This window comes from Pleurodeles waltl, chromosome 5 (genome assembly GCF_031143425.1).
Source record: "Pleurodeles waltl isolate 20211129_DDA chromosome 5, aPleWal1.hap1.20221129, whole genome shotgun sequence".
NCBI classification, from domain to species: domain Eukaryota; kingdom Metazoa; phylum Chordata; class Amphibia; order Caudata; family Salamandridae; genus Pleurodeles; species Pleurodeles waltl.
Genome location: NC_090444.1, coordinates 1,325,294,610 through 1,325,315,017, shown reverse-complemented (window position 1 = coordinate 1,325,315,017; position 20,408 = coordinate 1,325,294,610). Strand labels below are relative to the sequence as shown.

The 20,408-nt window shown below is 40.7% G+C and overlaps 1 protein-coding gene across 3 annotated transcripts in view; it reads right to left on the bottom strand.

The window, feature by feature from the left end:
• The window catches only part of SNX14 (sorting nexin 14), a 627,761-nt gene that overhangs the window by 244,477 nt on the left and 362,876 nt on the right, over nucleotides 1–20,408 (bottom strand). For all 3 annotated transcript variants that reach the window (XM_069235584.1, XM_069235585.1, XM_069235586.1), the window contains 2 exons: nucleotides 1,603–1,686; nucleotides 1,317–1,417 (listed from right to left, as the gene is read on the bottom strand). In XM_069235584.1, the coding sequence (XP_069091685.1) occupies nucleotides 1,317–1,417; nucleotides 1,603–1,686 (185 nt within the window). The remainder of the gene's footprint in view (nucleotides 1–1,316; nucleotides 1,418–1,602; nucleotides 1,687–20,408) is intronic.

Below are 20,408 nucleotides of genomic sequence, written 5' to 3'. Positions count from 1 at the left end.
CGTCGGATTCATCTGAGTCCAATTCTTGGATGGAAATTCTCATCTCTTCTTCCTCGACGTCAAGTTGTTGTTTCGGCTTCTACGCCATTTGTAGTCGTCTTGCGCGTCGATCCCTTAAGGTCTTCTTGGATCGAAACGCTTGGCAAGCTTCACAAGTATCCTCTCTGTGTTCGGGTGACAAACACAGGTTACAGACCCGTTGCTGGTCTGTATAAGGATACTTTGTGTGACACTTAGGATAGAAACGGAAGGGGGCCCGGTCCATTAGTGTTGAACGACGGGTGTGGTCGGGCCGACCGGGCCTTGGTGAAGAGCGGAAGCCCCGAAGGGCCGCTGAAGCGGTTTTGATGTCGGTGCCGATACAATAAAACGAAACCGGTACCGAACGTAAACAATACCGACGATTTTTAGATTCTTTTCTAAGTTTCCCGATTCGAAATACGGAGCGAAGGGGAACACGTCCGAACCCGATGGCGGAAAGAAAACAATCTAAGATGGAGTCGATGCCCATGCGCAATGGAGCCGAAAGGGAGGAGTCACTCGGTCCTGTGACTCGAAAAGACTTCTTCTAAGAAAAACAACTTGTAACACTCCGAGCCCAACACTAGATGGCAGGAACAGTGCACAGCATGTGTATCTGCAGCTACACATGCCATCGAACATATATATATATATATATATATATATATATAGAGAGAGAGAGAGAGAGAGAGAGAAAGAGTGTGTATTTGTGTGTGTACACAGAGAAAGAACCTAGCAGCTGTTTCAAACAAATTTATTTAAAAAAAAAAAAATATTCCATAGCGGATCACCGACGTGTGATATGCATTACCTTTTGTGAAAACACCAATATCAGAGCTAGAATGCTTAACAGATATGGCAGACCAAACATTATTTCAGCAAGTAGGCACATTGCTGACCCAACGCAAAGTACCATGCACACCAATGCATGACTGGAAAGGATGTCTGGCAGTCCATTATCAACCACGTGTAAAAGGGAGCTTATGGAGATTAGAACTACGATGAGAAGTAACTGGGGGAGAAAGGCTTCTACCCGAAATAAAGGAGGTTTGCAGAGTATCCTGGCCCTTTGTAATGGAGTTACAAAAAGAGGTGGTTACACAGAGGAGAGGCTGTTTTAGAAGACTGGAGACAGATCCCCATCTTCTGCTATTCAACTGGGATGTTTTTTTTTTCTTGCAAGGTAGTGACGGTGGGTGGTCCACATTGTGTACAAGGCTGACAAGAGCAGCCATGCAGAACAAAAAACTACACTTCGTGCATCTGTGTTACTTTACGAGTATCTTAGAACTCACCTGGAGGTACTCTTGAAATTCTTCCCGTTTAGATTTTAGGAATTCATAATTCTTTGGTCCAATAATCCTCTTTGATGGTAGCTGAGCGTCAGGGAATGTTCCTGATGGTAGACCACAAGCAGAAAGTAAGAGCATGGTATATAATGAAAAAAAAACAGACACAAAAAACAATATAGTCTTAAATTAGTAGCATAATGCTTGAAGAAAACTTCATCGGTTTTCAAAGCCTTGAAATTGCCAAATAATTGTATATGTTTTTATACAAATAGGTCTTGGGAGAGCTCACCATGAAATTCTGTTAGTTTGGACTCGAGAACGTAGAATTCAAGGTATCTTCTATAAACCGACCAATGCTCAGGAGCGTGTCCATCTACAAAATAAAAAAAATATTTAAATATTAAGTTCTCATCTATTTAAAACTAAATTATATAGTACAGAGACACATACATGCCAATCATCAATTTCTGAAGTTGAATGTACATTCTCCTAACAGTAAAGGGGTGTGATTTGGCGACAGGGCCAAGGGGTGGGGTTAGTGAGCGTGGCATTTGCCTTTGAGTGGAATATTAGCAAAAAGTCGAAGACAAACTAAAGTGGCCAATGAAGGATGAATTCGGCCAGTGCAAACTGTATAATTTGGAACGGTGAAGCTAGTCGATTATAAAGGAATATTGTACCTAATATGATAGTTACTGTGTTTTCCATACACGAATGAGCAAAGGATTTCAGGCCTTGGCAGCTAGCATAGAGAAGCTTGGACGTGCTTGAAACTTTGATATTTTTATAAGATACATAGGCAAACTGTAGAGATATTTGAAGATGTGAGAACTTCAGCTTATTTTGTAGAAAGAGCCCTGTAACTAGTATGGTTCACTTTTAAACTGGTATCTAGAGCAGAGACAGAGTAATCAGAGACAGACAAGCCCTGCATCTGAAACGCAACAGCCTTCTAGTAGCAGCAATTGGGAAAGCCTTATTTTCAACCGCATAATTAAACATATTCATTATAAAAGTTGATTTAAAACATTAAATAATGTGTGCATATTAATCATATGATATGTAGTCGGTGACAGTATTTAGCCATTATAAGAGGCACCTAAATTTACATGTATGTATAACTTAACTTCTAATAATGAATGTCATTTTGAATGCTGATTTTACACACAAAAGGCTGAAAGACCTGCACATGCTGCATCTGTTTGCTTTGCATATCATTTTATTTTCTTCCCACTGCAGAAGCTGTATTTTTCTAGATGCATTTTCACTAGCTAGTGACTAAACATGAGTTATGTATTAGGTAACTAACAATCAGGTTCCCATCGGAGGAGGGAGAAGATGCCAGGATGGAAGAATCCTGGGAAGACCCAACTGCACCTAACAGTTTATCTGGTGTAACAACTCAAGGACATAGCCATGAATGGGTCATTGTTTAGACATGAGAAAATGGGAGAGTATACCTGCTCCCAGAGTTAGGAGAAAACAGATTAGTTTGCGAGAGTGGGAACGAGCGGAAATGTTTTAATTAGTGACTTTGAAAAAAATATATGTGCTTCTTATTCCAGTGTAACAGTATCATCATTATTTCTGGGCTCCCCTATTCCCTGGCTTTTGTGCGCTAGGGAGATGCTTGCTGACTTTGAACTGAGAAAATCCTTGTTAACTCTGCAGATCTCCACAATTTGAGTGCACAGGCTCCATGCCAGAACATTCCTATTCTCTTATCAGAAACCTTTATTTGGTTTTCTGAAGCTGACTTTATCTATATGCCTAACCAAATGCCCTTTTGCAACTTCTCCTTAATTTAGATTAGGGGGTTTCCTTTATCAAACACACTTTCTGGGTATTCTGTATTCTATATATAATTTTGGTCCCTGTAATGTTTTATCTAACACTAAAATGTCTTCTTGACAATTTACATTTGTAACAATACTACTTACGAATTAATTATATGATTGTCAATTACTTCAATGTGACTTACATTTGTTAATCTCAATTCAGTTCTCTTTGTAATTTCCAATGGAGCCCTGTTGGCCTTCACTGTTTATGATAATGCATGTAAATGATCGCTCCTAGAACCCTTTCCTTGTCAATGAAAAAAGGTTCATACAACCAGAGGCAGGGCTTCTAATACTAATATAGCTGACAAAATCCCCACTCTGCCACAGTCAAGGATCTAATTTTGTGCCATTCACAGTATATACTGTTGGAAGAGTCAACTGTGAAAAGACAAAACAAAAGCAGAGACATGCTGTACCAAGAGAGGGATGCTTAGGAAATAAAAGCTCTCCTTGGTGTCCTCGGGGTAAAACAATCCCATCTTAATCATGGTCAACTGGAGGGTGCACAAGCAATTGGCATTCAAAATATTGCTTGGAGATTCCCCCACTAAAACTGGTGAAGTGTATTATATTGATAAGCCAGGTAACTACAGACTCTCCTACCATCATGGTCTCCAATTCGTTAGAGTTCAATATTAATGTGTTCTGGCCTAGCCTGTTGCCTTTGGCCAGCAGCAGATAGGCTGTGATTCTACTGAACTGACAGAAATTTAGATGTAGCTCAATAAAGGCATTGGGACTGGTGTGGTATGGAGGATTATTGTGGAGTTTGGTGGCACCTTCTTGTAAATGGTTTACATTTTCTTGGTGACAGAAATGTCAACCATGCTTGAGAACAAATTGTTTTAGTAAGGTTCAAAGTTCCTAATCTTATTAAGAATTTCCCAGCATTCTCTCTGGAGTCCTGAAGAAATCTCAATCTTTAAAGAAGAGAGAATTGTCTTCTTTTCTGCAAAATATATCTGAGTGAGTGGAACTTTATAGGGAGCACTCAGACAAATGCCAGAGAAAAAAAACACAGAGGTAGGGTTGTTTATATACATATTTTGTGGGTATCAGCTGCAGTTTTAGTTGTCTGTTGGCAAAAGACTGATTGCGCCCATTATACTTAAACTGGCTTTTGAATTAACCGCTGCTCATGATTTGTTGGCTTTCTAGTTTGTCTTAGCTCCATGCTCTAGTGGATTTTGGTCTCCCGGTGTTTAACTGGATAAGTTGTAGCCTTCCATTGTTAGTGTCAGAAGTCTTTAACAGGGCTGGAGATACTATTTTCTCTCCCTCTCATTCTCCATGCTCTCTCAGCTAACCTCCTCCCAGTTTGTCCCCGTTTGTCATCTCTGTTATTTTTATTAAAATCACGCTTTCTCCAGCATCTGCCACTAATACAGCGGCAAGGGATGGATATCCTTGAATGATTTTTAAACTGTTTTAAGACAGCTAGCTTGTGTAAGCATTTTGGAATGCTTCTGCATATGAAAAGAAAAATTCAAGATGGCTGCCTCTGCGTGTGTATGGTGCCTTTCCACCATTGACCAAATAAAGACTTTTCAAGCTTTGTGTTTCAGTACATGTTTATTGTATGACCCTCAAAAGCAGATCTCTGGGTATTAGCCTCATAACTGGTATTTTGTGTGCAAATATAAGATTTAGGATAATATTTCTCTTTAATTCAGTTCTTTGTTTTCACTTCATCACACTCCACAAGGACATTTAAAGCAGGAGTTTGTCTTACTGCAAAAGGAATAAAGAGTGCCCATGAGGATGAATTCTCCCGCTGCAGTGGAGTCTTCTCGCACCCTTATGTACGCTGCTAATAGCTGTGAAGAGATCCCTCCATCCCCTTCCCACTTGGACTGTCTCCAGATCATGACTGAACAGGAAACATGGTGACACTCTCCTTTCATATATCCCTTTCTCTTGTATTGTCTTTGCCCTTTAACTAGATAGCATTGTCGCTGTCCCTTAAGAAAACATATCCTTGCCTTTCCTCCCTCACAAGAAAACGTCATTATGGTTTTAATGTTCTTGAGACTTTCCAGGTTTTGTAGAAATACTTGCAGGTTTGTTTGGTTACCTCCCAAACCCATAAATCACTGTCTTGTCTGCTCCGGAAACCAACCTGAACTCAACCTCTAGACTCTGGTGCTTTCCATTCAGTGGCAACACTGGCGCATTCATGCACATGTGGCCTGACTCAGGTGTAGGACCCACCAGCTTTAGGAAAAAGTACTAGTGTCAGTATTTGGTATGAGATGATATGAGCTCTTCCCATTTATACGGCTGGCCACTCAAGTAACCTGGCAGTCCCTCGGCTGTGTGTGGTCTATTTCCCCCTTGGTACTATAATGAATTCAACATGTCACAGCAGTCATGCATGTTGGAATGGGTTACAATAAAGCATAACAAAAAAATTTTTACAATGTGTTTTGTTATGAATGAGCACTGGCAAAGCCAAAAGATCTGTTTCCTGGTGTGACATGCACAACTTATTCGTGCCACCAGGACATCTTTTTTTTCTGAGCCATGCTCTCCTAAAAAAAAATATAATTTTTATGTCATTAGTATTTGCCAGTTAATTTTCGTTTGGTAAATATTGTGCCTTGCTAAATGGCAGACCTACTTTGCTTCAAGATATTGTACGGGGAGTAACCAACAAAATCAGATGCAGAGCCAACGCTGGTTTTGCTATTTATCCATTTATAGAAAGCACATATGTGAATAAAAATCACTTTAGCTGCTCTTAAAAACGAGCACTGGGAAATTAAATTGATCTGGTTATAAATTAATAATACATTTAAAATTGTTTTTTGTCATCACATGGAACTCTTTTTGTTTTCCTTGTAAATAATTACATTGTGAAAAGCTGGTTGTAGGGTGATATAGAGACGGATGATTGCATAAGGGAATAGGTAAGGCGAATACACAAAAACTAATTCATTTAAAGTAGACTAAGGCTGGATTTTGTTCGTATCCAAGGATTCTTGACTTCAGTTTTAAAGGCTAGTGGAGGGACGTGAGGACAAACTGAGGGTTCTTGATTTTTGTTGCAGGGAGCTGGTGGAGGGAAGTGTTTCTATGTTTAATATGTAGCTAGGACACAATTAGCAACTCTGGAGCTTGTGTTTAGTTTTAAAATAATTGACTAGGAGAGCTGTAGGTTTTTCATTTGTGGCTCAAGATGTCTGGCACGTAAAGACTACTACACATTCTTGTTGCTTTCATCTTGTAAGCAACTGGCGACAGTATTCTCGATTACTGCTGTGCATTTTGTTGATGAACTACTGGGTTACAGTTCTTTGGTGGAGGAGGGGAGGCTGGGAAAAAAAGTGTATGAAAGAGATGTAGTGGGGCTACAGTCTTATCTACCGCCTTTCTAGTTTTTGTAAGAGATTTAAATTTATAAAATTATTTCCTTATCTTTTTAATCAGACTTGTATTTTGTTTGCCTCGGTTGAAAACCGGGTACTTACTAAAGGAAAGATGAGGTTGAAACCGTGAATAGTACACATGAATGTGAAAGTTTATTTTGGTCAGCTAGTCTACTAAATCTTTCCCCTTCTGAACTAAAATATTATACAATTTGGACGGATGAATAGAAATGTGGGGTGGTGTATTTTTAAATAAGGGCGCAGATGAGGCAATTCAGAAACTAAGGGGGTCATTATGACCCTGACAGTCGGTGATAATGTGGTGGTAGTACTGCCAACAGGCTGGCGGTACATACCGCCACATTATGACATTGGCGGGTTGGCTGCAGTCAACCCGCCAATTTACCATTCCGACCGCCAAGGCGCTAGCAGCCGCCGGGCCGGAGATAAGAATCTCCAGCCCAGCGGCTGCTATCGTACCGCCGACGACATCATGACCCTGCCTACCGCCATGGTTTTCATGGCATTCGCAAAGCCACGAAAACCATGGCGGTAGGCCCTACCAGTTACAGGGAACTCCTTCCCTGTCACTGATAGGAGGCTCACCCCCCCCAACACTCCCCAGACGCCCTCCCACCCCCTCCATCCACGCCCCCTTCCAATCCCTCACCCCCCCATTCACGCACACTCACAGACACGCACCACACATACGCACACTCACTCACACAGGCATCCATTCATTCTCGCACACATCCGTACACACATTCACACTGACACGCAGACACGCATTCACATTTCCATTCATACACACATTCTCACACATGCATACACCCATGCAAACAACACTACACACACATTTGCATTCACTCACCCACACACACATTCATGCACACAACCCCACACACACACCCAACACCCCCCACCCCACTCCCTTGTCAGAAACCCAACTTACCTGCATCCAGGGGATCTTCCGGCAGGGAACAGAACGGGGTGCTGCTACCGCCAGGCCGCATTATTTCTCATAATACGGCTTCCGGCGGTCTACTGGCGTGGCGCTGCTGGTGGTAGCAGCGCCACCTTAACACCATCCGCCAGTATGTCCACAGCCGGATTTCCACCCTTCTTGTGCTGGAAATCCGGTTGTGGTCATATTTGGGGGACGGTCGTTAGCCGCGGCGACAGGTATTTGGCAGCCGTCGCCCCAGCGGTAGGCGGAATTTACCGCCATTGTCTTAATGAGGGCCTAAATCTATCACACAGGGGAGGGTGCACACTTCAACCCCATGTACAGTAGGAATAACTTGGTGCTTATGCAAGTGGTGGTTCTATAGTAATTGAGGTCCTTACGTTTCATTAATGAAATGTAAGTTATTTGATCAAGTTACTTACCTTTGTAACACTTGATCTGGTACAGACTCTAACTGCAGATTCCTCACCTCAGAATACTCCTCAGGTGTCAGACTGGATCCCGTAAATCTTGAGTAGCATCTTTCAGCGACAGTAGGTGGCATCAATCAGTTCCTCGTCGACTGCTTCGGAAGTGACATCACAATGCCTATGTATGTGCCACTCCAGTATGCTGGCAGCACCTTCTTTTGTGACTTGTTTGGTGTAAAAAATGCAGAGCCACGTAAAAAACAATGTTACTTTTTTTTGTTTACTAGTGTGCAGTGTCTAACTGGATCTTTTGGGTAATTACCTCAGTTTACAGATGTTGAAGGATAGGAGGGTCAGTGAGAAATCTGCAGTTGGATAGAGTCTCTATCAGACAAAGCTTTATTGAAAGTAAGTAACTTGTTCTACTGACGGAGACTTATAACAGCAGATTCCTCACCTTAGAATGGACACCTGACCAATACCTCCCTAGAGGTGGGTCTGTGAACTGGCTTAAACCACAAATGTCCTGGAGGACCAAACAGGCAAAATGCCCATCAAGGCAGACCTGACTGTCAAAGCAGTAGTGCTTTGTGAACATATGGAGAGACCGCCACATGGCAGCTTGGAAGATGTTCAGGACAGGTACCACAGACACTAACACAGTAGTGGCTGCTTTGGCCGTGCTGAAGTGACCCTTCAAGTCCTCAGGAGGTTGATTCTTTGCCAGTGCATAGCAGATTTTTTTTCTGAGCACTATCCATCTGGAGATGGTTCATTTCTGCATAGCCTTGACTTTCTTTACTCAAGTGAACCCAATGAAGTGTTGCTCAGCCACCTGATGATCTTTGGTGTAATCTGCATAGAATGACTAAGCTCTTTCAGGATCCAAACAATGGAGTCTCTGCTTCTCCAGGATAGATGAGGTGGATCGTAGAAGGGAGGCAGAGTAATGCTCTGGCAAATGAGAAAAGGGGTGACCACCTGTCGGAAGGAAAGAGGCACATGTCTGAAGGACCAGTTTGACAGGGAAGAAGTTGGTGTATGGAGGGTCGACCAACAGAGTCTGAAGCTCACTGACCACCAATGTGGCATCACAAAGGAAGTAGTTGGGAACAAATGTTGTAAACCTTTCAAAAACAGAGTCTCAATGGGTGACTTAAACAAGGAGAATTGATCTGGCAGTTGCAAGAAAGCTGAAGTGGCAGACAAGTAACCTTTAACTGTGCCTTGCTGGGCTACAAAAAGAACAAATAACAAAACCTCCAAAATATGTGCAGAAAGTAGGCCCACAAGGCTTGCTGAACACCAAGCCATAACCTTATCCCATTGGCATCCATTGACAGTTTTAGCAAAGGGATGCCTGGCTGCCAAGATGGTATCACAAACATTGGGAGGGAGATTGAAAAACCTCAACTGTTGCCACTCAATCTCCATTCATGAAGGTGGAGAGTAAAAAAGTCACTGTGTAGGACCCTTCCCCGTTGCTGTGACAGGAGATCCTCCAAAGGGGCAGCCTGACCGAAGAACAGATGCTCATGCTCAGGAGTTATGGATATCATCCTCCCTTGTGCCCAATCTGAAGCCACAAGGATGACTTGATCTCGGTCAGTCCTGAACTCCTTGTGAACTCTGAGCAGGAAGGGTATCAGCAGACAGCATTCTCAATTTCCACTTGAGGTGGAACGCGTCGCAGAGTGAGTGCACCTTGGGATACTCCAGCGGGAAAAAGTGCTGACATTGCGTTTTCGCGGCGGTGGTAAACAGATTGAGCCAAGGTTCACCCCAGTTTCGGCAGAGATCTTGGAACTCCTGCGGATCATTTGTGATCCACAAGGCTACAACAACCATAGTGCGAGTGGCCTGGCATTTAGTTACCCAGCCAAGTGTTGTACAAACAGGAAAATGTCCTGACATTTGAGTCATGTACAGAGGTGTAGAGCCTCCTGGCACGGGTCCATAACCCCACCCCGTCCAGTTTGTTTTTGTACCACATGGCAATGGTGTTGTCCATGAACATCTGAATCATACACATGGCGATGGTGTTGTCTATTAACATCTGAATCTGCGTTCCTTTGCTAGGTGCAAGGAAGCCTTTCAATGCCAAGTGAATAACCCTCAATTTCAATAAGTTGATGAGCAGCTGAGATTCCGCCAGAGAATGGAGTTCTCTGATCTCCACCTCTCCCAGATGGCCACCTCAACCCAGGAGTGACACATCTGTCACTACTGTGAGCTCATAGCGGGGAGGGAGAAGGGCCTGCTGTTGACCCATTCCACAGTTCATCAGCCAACATGGCAGATCTTTTGCAGTTCCCTCTGATATCTGTACAAGGTCGAAATGATTTGCCTAATGATGTTTCCATTAGAGGGCATATCAATTTGTAATGACTGATATCCCCCAAGAACCCAGTGGCATGTGGTGGAAGTGGTGGTAGTGGAGAGAGGTGGCATAGATTCTATTTCAACTTTCTTAGATCAGTTCTTTGTTTCTAAAGGGATTCCTATGACCATACTGAGTGATAATGGTGTGCAATTCTTATCCAATGAGTCCAAGGAATTATCTCATGAAGACAGGTGTGAGACACAAAACCATATTTTTATACAACTCTAGCGGAAATGCTATGGTTGAGAGAGAGTCAATCGAGTGATAAAAAGGGTAATTCAATCTGCAATGGCAAAAAATATTAACACAAAGTAAACAGTGTGGGCTTACAGAATGAGGAATAATGAAACAATTGGGGTATTGCCATTCATGAGGGAGAAATCCCAGAACTAATTAAAATCCTGGATGGTTGTTTAGTATGGGCATTGAAAAATGGTCTATTGACTCCGTTTGGGAGGGAATGGTAGAGAATCATTAGAAAAGTATGAATTACTATGATGAGAAACATGGTGCCACACCAGTAAATATTAAAGTTGGTGACTGCATTCATATTAAGAAAAACAAAAATATTACTAATAGTGAAAATCAATTTTACAAACCTGAAAAAGTGGTGGAAGTGTTACATTATGCAGTCAGATTAAGCAGTGATAAAGAATAGAAAGTCAAGAAAGTGGCTGTTGGTTTTGGGAATCTATGGAAAAGCTTTCGACATAGGTCCTTGGATAATGATTTGGAATGGTTTGATGACTAGGTGAAGACTTCTCAAATAAGCAGACATGGAAACGGCTTGTCTCAGGTGTGAATGTCACCAAAGAATTCCGATGTCAGACCAGACACAAATAATTCCGATGTCGGACCAAGTGCAAGGTTGGTGCAAACGAGCATGTTGCACCTGAATCAAGTTTGGAGAGAACTGAGACTGAGGAGGAAACTGTGGAGAAACTGACATATAGCAAAAGGGAAAGGAAGCCACACAACTGTTTGGAAGATTATATTTATGGTAATAAATTGTCATAATGGGGACAATTGTATATTCTTTGTAACTGTGCATATTCTTTGCTGCTTATATTGTCAAAGTAATATGTAGTTTTATATAATTAATATTTGTTTACTATTTCCTTATATACTTGTCAGTTGTTTCTTGATATATAGAAGGGGTATAAGTGATAGGCTTATGGTGTCAGAGTTCCATTCTATCAACAGAACCTCCAATGATGCATGCAACTTTCTGTGGTAGGGCAGAATGTTATAGGCTGAGGAGCTGTGAGGACTTATTGTGCCTTTCTTCTGTGTTTGGAAACTCCGGATATTCATGATTGGATCTATAACTAGTGTTTGTGTAGATTACTCCTGCTACGCTCAACTCATCCTCCCTACCCCTTGTCAGCCAAAATCTGCAATGAAGAGAAAAAGAGCACCCGCTCTCCAAACCTCCATTCAACCTGCTATCAGCAGTGTGTCACTGGTACCTTCTACTGCACTGATATGTTTTTCAAGGAACTACAGTCCCCTTAGTCTCCTATCCATGAAAACAGATACATAAGTAGCCAGCTAATGTTAATAGCCTGCTACTTCAGTGTAGTGTGGTGGGCTGTGCCCATTCAGCATTAAAGTATGCATGATATTCCAAAAGGGGTCACCTGGCTATCAAATGTTATGTGTATAAGTTCAGGACACAATCCATACTAAAGTGAAGCCACACATGCACAAATATCACAGGTCAAGGAGCTGTGTCTGTGGCTTGGTGCTGGCTACAACCTGATCAAGTTTTGGGTACAAGTCGATGGTGAGGCTACCAATTAGCTAAGTCTTAAGGGTAGTAGTCTCTGTACAGTGTTAGAAGTTAGCACTGGTCTCCATACAGTGTCTGGCAAACATGTGGATCTTTACTATTGTATCACCAGTGCACTATCATGCTAAGTCTCTGCCATCTACAATACTGTCAATAAACAGAGTTGATTAAAAGAACTATGGTGGGGGAGCTAGAGACACAAATTTAACCTGAAATGTAAGTTGCATGATCACTGCTTTAAAACAGCAAATAATTCATGAATATCTGAAGAGTGTGGGTGTAAACGTAGCCATAATGATGGAGACCTATACCACTGGGGAACAGGGGGTAAAACTGTAAAACAGTCTGGCAAGGCCAAACCTAGAACACTAAATCTGTAACATATGAAGTTGGTTGGGGACATGTGACTGTCTACAATGGCATGCATTGTATGAAATTAGGGTGTTACTAGGATAATTAGGAAAAAACGACAATGAATGCCTTATGGTGTGGAAGCTTATGAACAGATACACTTGAGAGCTGGGTATGTAGTACTCAAGGGACTCAAAAGACACCTAGACCACCTTTGGTTTCTTAGTTAATTTGGTTTGGTTAACTTATGGTGAATGGTGAAAATGATTATTTTATTTGGTATTTCGGGTAAATGAGACAAATACTCTGAGAAATGTACCATAACACACAACTGGGGTAAGAGAAATCAAGAAAGAAATAAAACAATAGTCCATCATTCATTAGCTGAATAATTACAACCAAGTCTATGTCAAGGTGAAGGAATGAAATTGAGAATCTCCAAAGGTTACAAAATCAAACAGCAAGAGTATCTTACCACCAGACAAAATAAGGCATTACCCTGGGTCAGAGAGAGCTCTGTTGGCTCAGAATTGAAGAAAATAATTAAGTTCAAAATACTGTGTATTAACCGGCTCCTACAACGAGGAGCTTGTGTGCTATTAGACATAAAAAGGTAAATATTTTCAGAACTCATATGCTGAGCTGATGTTTGAAGACAAATGGCTGGAGTCCCAAAATATATGTAAAGCTAATATTTGAGTGATAAATCATTTGGATTGGGAGACTTATTAATAAAATTATTATCTTGGTGGTTGACACTACAGCTATGGCAGTCAAGTAGTAATCCTATGGATGCATTTCTAATTAATAAATACACTTTCACAATACTGAGGGCAATCTCACCTGATGGACTGAGATAATCACTGCTGGTAATCTTGCATGGCGTAGTCGATAATGTAAACTTGTCTGTGGTCACTATTACCAAACGAATATTAGTAGCTCAATATGATTTTCACTGAACCAAAGTATCTCTCATAACAGAAAAGGTTAGCACACTCTACAAAGATTATAAACAAAATGGATAAGAATACCTACAGTGAAGTTGTCTCCCACTTACATCCTCCCACCTGCAACCTCTGGACAGGGGAAAACAAATCTCCCAACCCAGATTTGAAAACTTCTAACTACAGAATTTTTGAGCTCACACTTTACAAACCAACCGAGCCTACCTCCTTTCTAGAAAGTGCTTTAGATATTTGTCTACAATAAGCAATTTTATGGTTATTGCCCCTCGCCCGTTTTTTTAGAAAAGATGGGGCCATTCAACAATACTAGTTACCCATCTGCCAAAGAAACCATACATGCCTTTGTTTAGGTTCTCACCTTCCCAGAGATATCACTATAAGTCATTACATCCAACGACTTCCAAGCACTGAAAAAGCAGCCATAAGTCAACAAAGCAGCACTCCATAAGACACCCTAATAACTAATCAAATGGTAGGCCTGCATGATATAAAAGAAGGGTCCCTGTAACCAAGGCGCACACACACACACACACACACACACATACATGCATGCACACACAAACACATACACACACACACACTGTAATTAACTAACAAACACACATAAAGACTATTAGAGTGAAATGTCTGTGTAGTTACTATTCTACGGGCTGAACCTAGTTCTGGAAAGCTTGCAAGCTCCTTACTGCTTGATTTGAAAGTAAAAGAGAATTTAGCTGCCTGCATTAGGAAATCAATTGCACTACCAGGAGTCTGTGACATGATTCTGAGAAAGTAAACAAAAAGCCCAGCACACTGAGTGGACCATCATGAGGACATCCCAGGATTAAGCCTTTCCAAAATCTATGAGGTTGCCAAACCTTGGCTACCTAGGAGAAGCAAAAAATATATATGTATGTTTTTGTATTTCTAAATCTTAAATGTGCCTGGTTGGCAATGGTGCACAAACAGGTTGAGGAGCTGCTCCATCACATTGAAACACTGAGCATAGAGAGACAGCTCCATTGCGACTCTCTCTGTGCCTGTAGGATGTCTGCTGCTACCCCTCATGTAGTTCCAGAGGGACCAGGGAACAGCTGGCCTTTATCACCAGCTATGGGACAAATCCCCATCAGCTAGAAGAGGTGATCTAGACTTGGGCCCTATTTAAAACATTGCCCTAGCCCTTACAGCGCAGCAATATTTCTGGTAGAAATCATAATAACCCTTTTCATTAATCAACCCCGGGACTTCTGGTGACACCATAAATTGATGTGAGTGCCTGTACCATAACCAGTCCATTTCAAGATAGAGGCATCTGAGCTAAAAAGGCACATTTTGGACAGACACTGGGAACTGATAGGAGGTCAGCAAGGAACTCTTTAGGAGCACTGAAGATTTTCTTGTGAGGGGGCAACTTGTTTTGCTAGTGCAATTTATTTTGGCAATGGGCAAATAAATTCTTTTGGTTTCACAATTTTAATGTAGGGACCCCTATTTTAGTGGTTGACACCCTATATTCAGAACATCCTCAACTATGACAGGCAGTTACTTGCAAGTAATGCTTAGGTTCCAGTATTCCTATGTGCATCCTGTAAATCGTCCTGCATATTTTCTAAGGGACGTGAACACTTCCGTCAGGACCCGAAGTTCACGTGAAGCATCCTCCAGAAAATACCACTGGCAAAAATCTCAATGTTAACCACAATTATACATACTAGCACAAGAGAGCTATATAGACATTAGGAATTGGAATGAGGCCAAAAAAGGTGGTATGACCTTCTGGTTTTGATGCATTTACTAAAATGATTTTCTTTTCATGAAGTATAACACTGATTGGTCATTGGCATTCTTGAGTGTTATCTATTGTGTCATACTGACTCATCCTGTAAGCGCTTCCATCCCCTGAATTGAGCCTTGATTGATTTTTCTTGATGCACTGAAAGAGTCCCAATTCAGAGTATGTCTGTGGTCCTCGTATAACAGTGGTCAAAACCGTTAACCACACAGGGTGTCAAGGAAATGTTTCACACTTACTGATGCCTGTGTGTCATTCATATGACCTTAAAGCCCCGTCAAACACCCTCGACCACATGAAGCCTCCATGCTTTTCCAGCAACTTAAAGTCCCACTTTGGCGCATGATGGTCACCTCTGCACTCTTCAAGCACCCTAATGCCTCTATTGCCCCATAGTAGCCTAAGACTCTACAGTGGCATGATGTAACCTATACACCCTTATCATCCAGAAGTACACCCTTATCCCTTAAGCACCCAAATGCCACATGCTACGTTCTGCCTCTTACCACTCACTTGAGACTCAAAAGAGCACCACACACCTATGAGTACCCAGAAGAACACATTACCTACCTCTAGTAACTCTTTTTTTAATTGATACTCTCTTTCTGCAGATTCAATACATAATTCATGATTAGGTGAGGTCCCACTAAGTAAATACAGTTTATTTCTCAAAATCAACTTGTCTTGAAACATATAACATTCATCAAGAAGGCTGTAATCAATGCCAATGTTGCTTCAATTCCAGTTTTTATTTTTAGAAAAGCAAACAACTCGCAGAAGAGATGTAGACAGTCATAAGTCCAGAAGAGTGTGTGAAAAACTAGGCCAGCCAACACGTGTTTCGCCCCACAGGCGCGTAGGCCAGGGATTTCTCAAGGCTGGGAAAGAAAGAAAGATGTCATAAAACAAGAGAATAGTTTGGTATGGTGTAGTTGTATTAGAAAAAGGTCAAGAAAGACCATGAAATGCCAGAAAATCCCAAGAGATCCAGAGGGATAGAAACCCAAAGATCTGTGAGAAGAGTCATGCAATCCAAAGACAAAGTCCTTGAATCCCAGAAAGGCCAAAAGAGATCTGTGCCGGATAATAAGTAAGCAAACAGTAAAATAAAAATATACAAAAACTAATGAATGAATATTAGTTGTTAGTAACTGTTGCAAGTATCCTTTAAGAGTAAATAAAAGGCGATCAAAAGACTGTTGTGGAGTTACCAGGACTGACTTATTATAAGGGAGAGCATGCGATTTGGATAAAATCGTTGAACGTTCCGCTGAAAGATAGTGATGTGATTAAAGGCAATAATTGTGACTGTACAAGAGAAGAGAAACAACATACCATTTTTAGTAAGTTGTGTTCTGGTAGCAAAAACAGTCAATAGTTTAAGCACTTGTTCAACAAATATCCTGAAACATAAGTGTATACATAAGACACCATATAGCTGTATTATAAAGTTAAACAAAAGTTGACAATCCGAGAAAAATATCTTAAAAAGGAAAAGGCTGAGTGATGCCTAATGTTGAGGAACTATATGGGAAATAGTATCAATTATATAGGAAGTACAACAAATTTAGAATTGTAATCTTGGCTCAAAAACGAAAGAAAGTGAAGATTAAGTTAAGGCAAAGAGCCTGTCGAAAAGGTCAGTATTTGTAAAGTTAGAGGGAAATATGAAAAAATTACTGACGTTCGTATTGCCTGAGAAAAGCACTAAAAAGCGACACTCACCCGTTCTGTATCAGTGAAATGATTCAATTATAAAAATAGCAGTCCGTCACCAAGAACAATTTATAGAGAAAAGGCAAACACGCCGATTTCACACCGCGTCTTATATACAAGACCGGTGTGTTTCTTCGTGTGTCCTACCTCGATGTTGGCTGTGAGGTATGGACACCGAGAAAGGACTGCTTAAGTACAGCCTCGGTAAAAACAGGCAAGCAGATAGGCGGCGCCATCTTGATTGTATACAAAGGTGGCGCCATCATACACTGGAGAACAGTTCGTCCAAATGAAGGACGATGAATACATGAAGTTGGAAAAGGACAAATAAAAAATAACTCGACAATGTGTATTTGTGGATTAATCAAATTAAATAACCAGGAAATTAATAAGGGATAAAGAAATAAAAAATAATAAAATATTATTGAGGCAAGATGATTGTAAGTATAAAGTAAGATGTTGCCCTGAAAAACCTATTCATAAAAATTAGAACAAAGAAAAATAATTATAACGATGAAAAAATTCATTAAGGGAGCTCATTAGCTACATTTATGTAACCTCCTACCTATGAAATAAAATTGACTATTTTATGGAGGCTATATAGTGAACAGGAGAGGGGCCTACTAGATAGAAAGAGGTGCCTATGAGAGAGATCAATAGTGGGTAGAACAAAGAACAAGCAAATTTAGAATGAATACTAATTGTACATCAATGCAAAAACTCCAAATGACACTAATACAAAGTAACTCTATTTTACATTAGCCAATAGTGCCACTCATAATCTTTGTTAAGTTCATTGTTTACTGTCTCATATTGAATTATAAGTCTACTTTCCTCCTTGCGCAGACGTAATGGAGTATTGCCACCTCGAGGGGTTGGTCTAATACGTCGGAGGCCACAGAGTGTAAAAGTACGTTCATGAGAATGAGATTCTGTGAAATGTTCAACAAGTGGTGCCTTCATGTCCAGTTTTTGAATGTTACGGTAATGTTCTTGAATCCTTATTTTGAGTGGACAGATGGTACTGCCTATGTAGGCTTGGTGGCATGGACACCATATTACGAAGACAACATTCGAACTTTCACAGTTAATGAAGTCATTGATATAGAAACATTGATCATTAATGGTGGTTGTTGTAGTTTTTGAGAGACCCCACTTACAAATTGAACATTTGCTACAGGTGTAAAAGCCCTTAGGTTTTGGAGGTAAGAATGTCGTTGGTGGCTTGTTTTGGAAGAAAGATGAGCAAAGTTTGTCTCTTAGATTAGGAGCCCATCTGAAGCCTATTTGTGGGAAGTTAGCTATATGTTGATTAATGGAAGGATTGTTTTGTAGAAGGTACCAATGTTTACGCAGATGTTTCCGAATAAGGTGGTGGCCATTGTGGAACTCAGTCATAAACCGAATGACAGACTTCGTATTGTTTGTTTGAGATTTGTTAAGTATCATATTGCGGCCCATATCGCGCAGTTTGTCTTTTATGGAATTGAGTGATTGGCGATTGTACCCCCGGGCAGTGAGTCTCTCGGTCATTTGGGTGGAGATGTCATCATAGTCTATTGTAGTTGAACAATTCAATCTGGCTCTCTTGTATTCACCTTGAGGAATATTCCGGATGGTACTTGAAGGATGACAACTGGTGGCATGAAGAATTTAATTTGCTGCTCTTGTTTTTCCGAAAAAACGTTGTCTGTAACTTGTCGTCTTTAATGAAAATCAGAAGGTCCAAGTCTTCTACTGATGAGTTAGAAATTTGGTAAGTGATGTCAATGCCCCATCTATTGGGAACTAATGTCTGTAAGAATTGTTTAAGGAGATGCTTCTGACATTGCCAAATTAACAAGATGTCGTCAATGTAGCGTCCCCAAAAAATTATATGTTGAGAGAGATGTTCAGTTAGATCATTCCTTAGCCAGAAATGTTCTACTGCACCCATCAATATACAGGCGTATGGTGGTGCAAATGTTGCCCCCATCGCAGTCCCTTGAAGTTGCAGATAGAATTTGCCGTCAAAAAGAAAATAGTTGTTTTCTAAACAGAATTGCAACATTTCCATAATCATCCAGTTACATTCCAGATACTTCACAGACTTCGTGGAAAGACATCTTCTTACGGCTTCTAGACCGTCACTATGTTTTATGGAGGTATAGAGGCTGACAACTTCAATAGTAACTAGAAAATAGTCGGATTGCCAATCAATATTTTGTAGTTTTTGTAAAATGTCTTTAGTATCTCTGACAAAAGAAGGTAAGTTAGTCATGAAAGGCTGCAGTTCCTTATCAATTAAGGTGCCCAATTGGGAACAGATAGAGTTAATGCCTGATATTATTGGTCTACCCTTGGGTGGATGACCTTTTTTGTGTATTTTCTGTAAGAGATATAGGGTAGGGATGGAGGGAAATTGCAAGAATAGGGCACTTTTTTCTTTACTGGAAAGGATTTGACGAGAATGCCAGTGCTCCAAAAGGTCGAGTAGCCTATGTTGAATTTCAGCTGTAGGGTTATGTGAAAGTATTTTATAGCATTTCTTATCCTGAAGATGTCGATAGGCTTTCTGCAAGTAGTCATGAGTGTTAAGAACAACTATATTTCCGCCTTTGTCAGCCTCTTTAATAATAATTTGATTATTTTTCCTCAATTGTTTTAGGGCTTGTGCTTGATGTCTGGTGATGTTGGGACGAGAATATTTACGTTTGTCACAGTAGTGTTTATACTCTCGATCTAGATCCCTCAAAACAGCTGTCGAAAAAAGGTCAATAGAGTTGCCTGCTGGAAGAATAGGGGTGAAGGTAGATTTAGGTCGCAAGTCAGAGGGATGATGTTTGTTAGTATCTAGATCTAGTTCTTGTGCTATTGAAGAAAGCGATAAGTCAGGTTCATCAGTGTTAGACAGATTTCGTAACAGACCAATATCTTCAAGGTCTTGAACTGAAAAATCACTTGGCTTTTGTGAGAGAGATGTTAGATGGGAAGGGGGAAGGGGGGAAATAGTAGAGAAAAAAGATTTGAGTTTAAGATGACGTATGAATTTAAAGAAGTCTATCTTAGTTTGAGTGATATTCCACTGATTAGTAGGACAGAAAGAGAGGTCTCTATTGAGGATATGATAGTCTGTTAAAGAGAGCTCATGATCAGAAAGATTAACTATCAGTTGTTTGTCAGGTTTTAAGATCTTATACTTTTGCTGCGGGCTCTTGTTTGTATACCTGGTGTACTTGGTACTTCCATTGAGGTATCCAGTGGTTTTGTACGTATATCTTTTAATGTTCCTAAGCGATAACGCCTTGCTTCCTCTGAAAAATGTACTTGAGGTCTAGTTGATGAGCATCTTTCAGTGTCATCAGAGGATTCAAATTCTGAGGACGGTAAGGTGTCAGGGCAGCTCTGTGTATCCAGAGAAAGGTTGGAGTCTTTGATATTGTCATATTTTTTGCTAAAGGTTGTTGATAATCATAGAGATCCCTTCTGAATTTACGATTTTTTCTTTGAATGATGTCCTCCTCATAGCGGTCAATTATACTATTA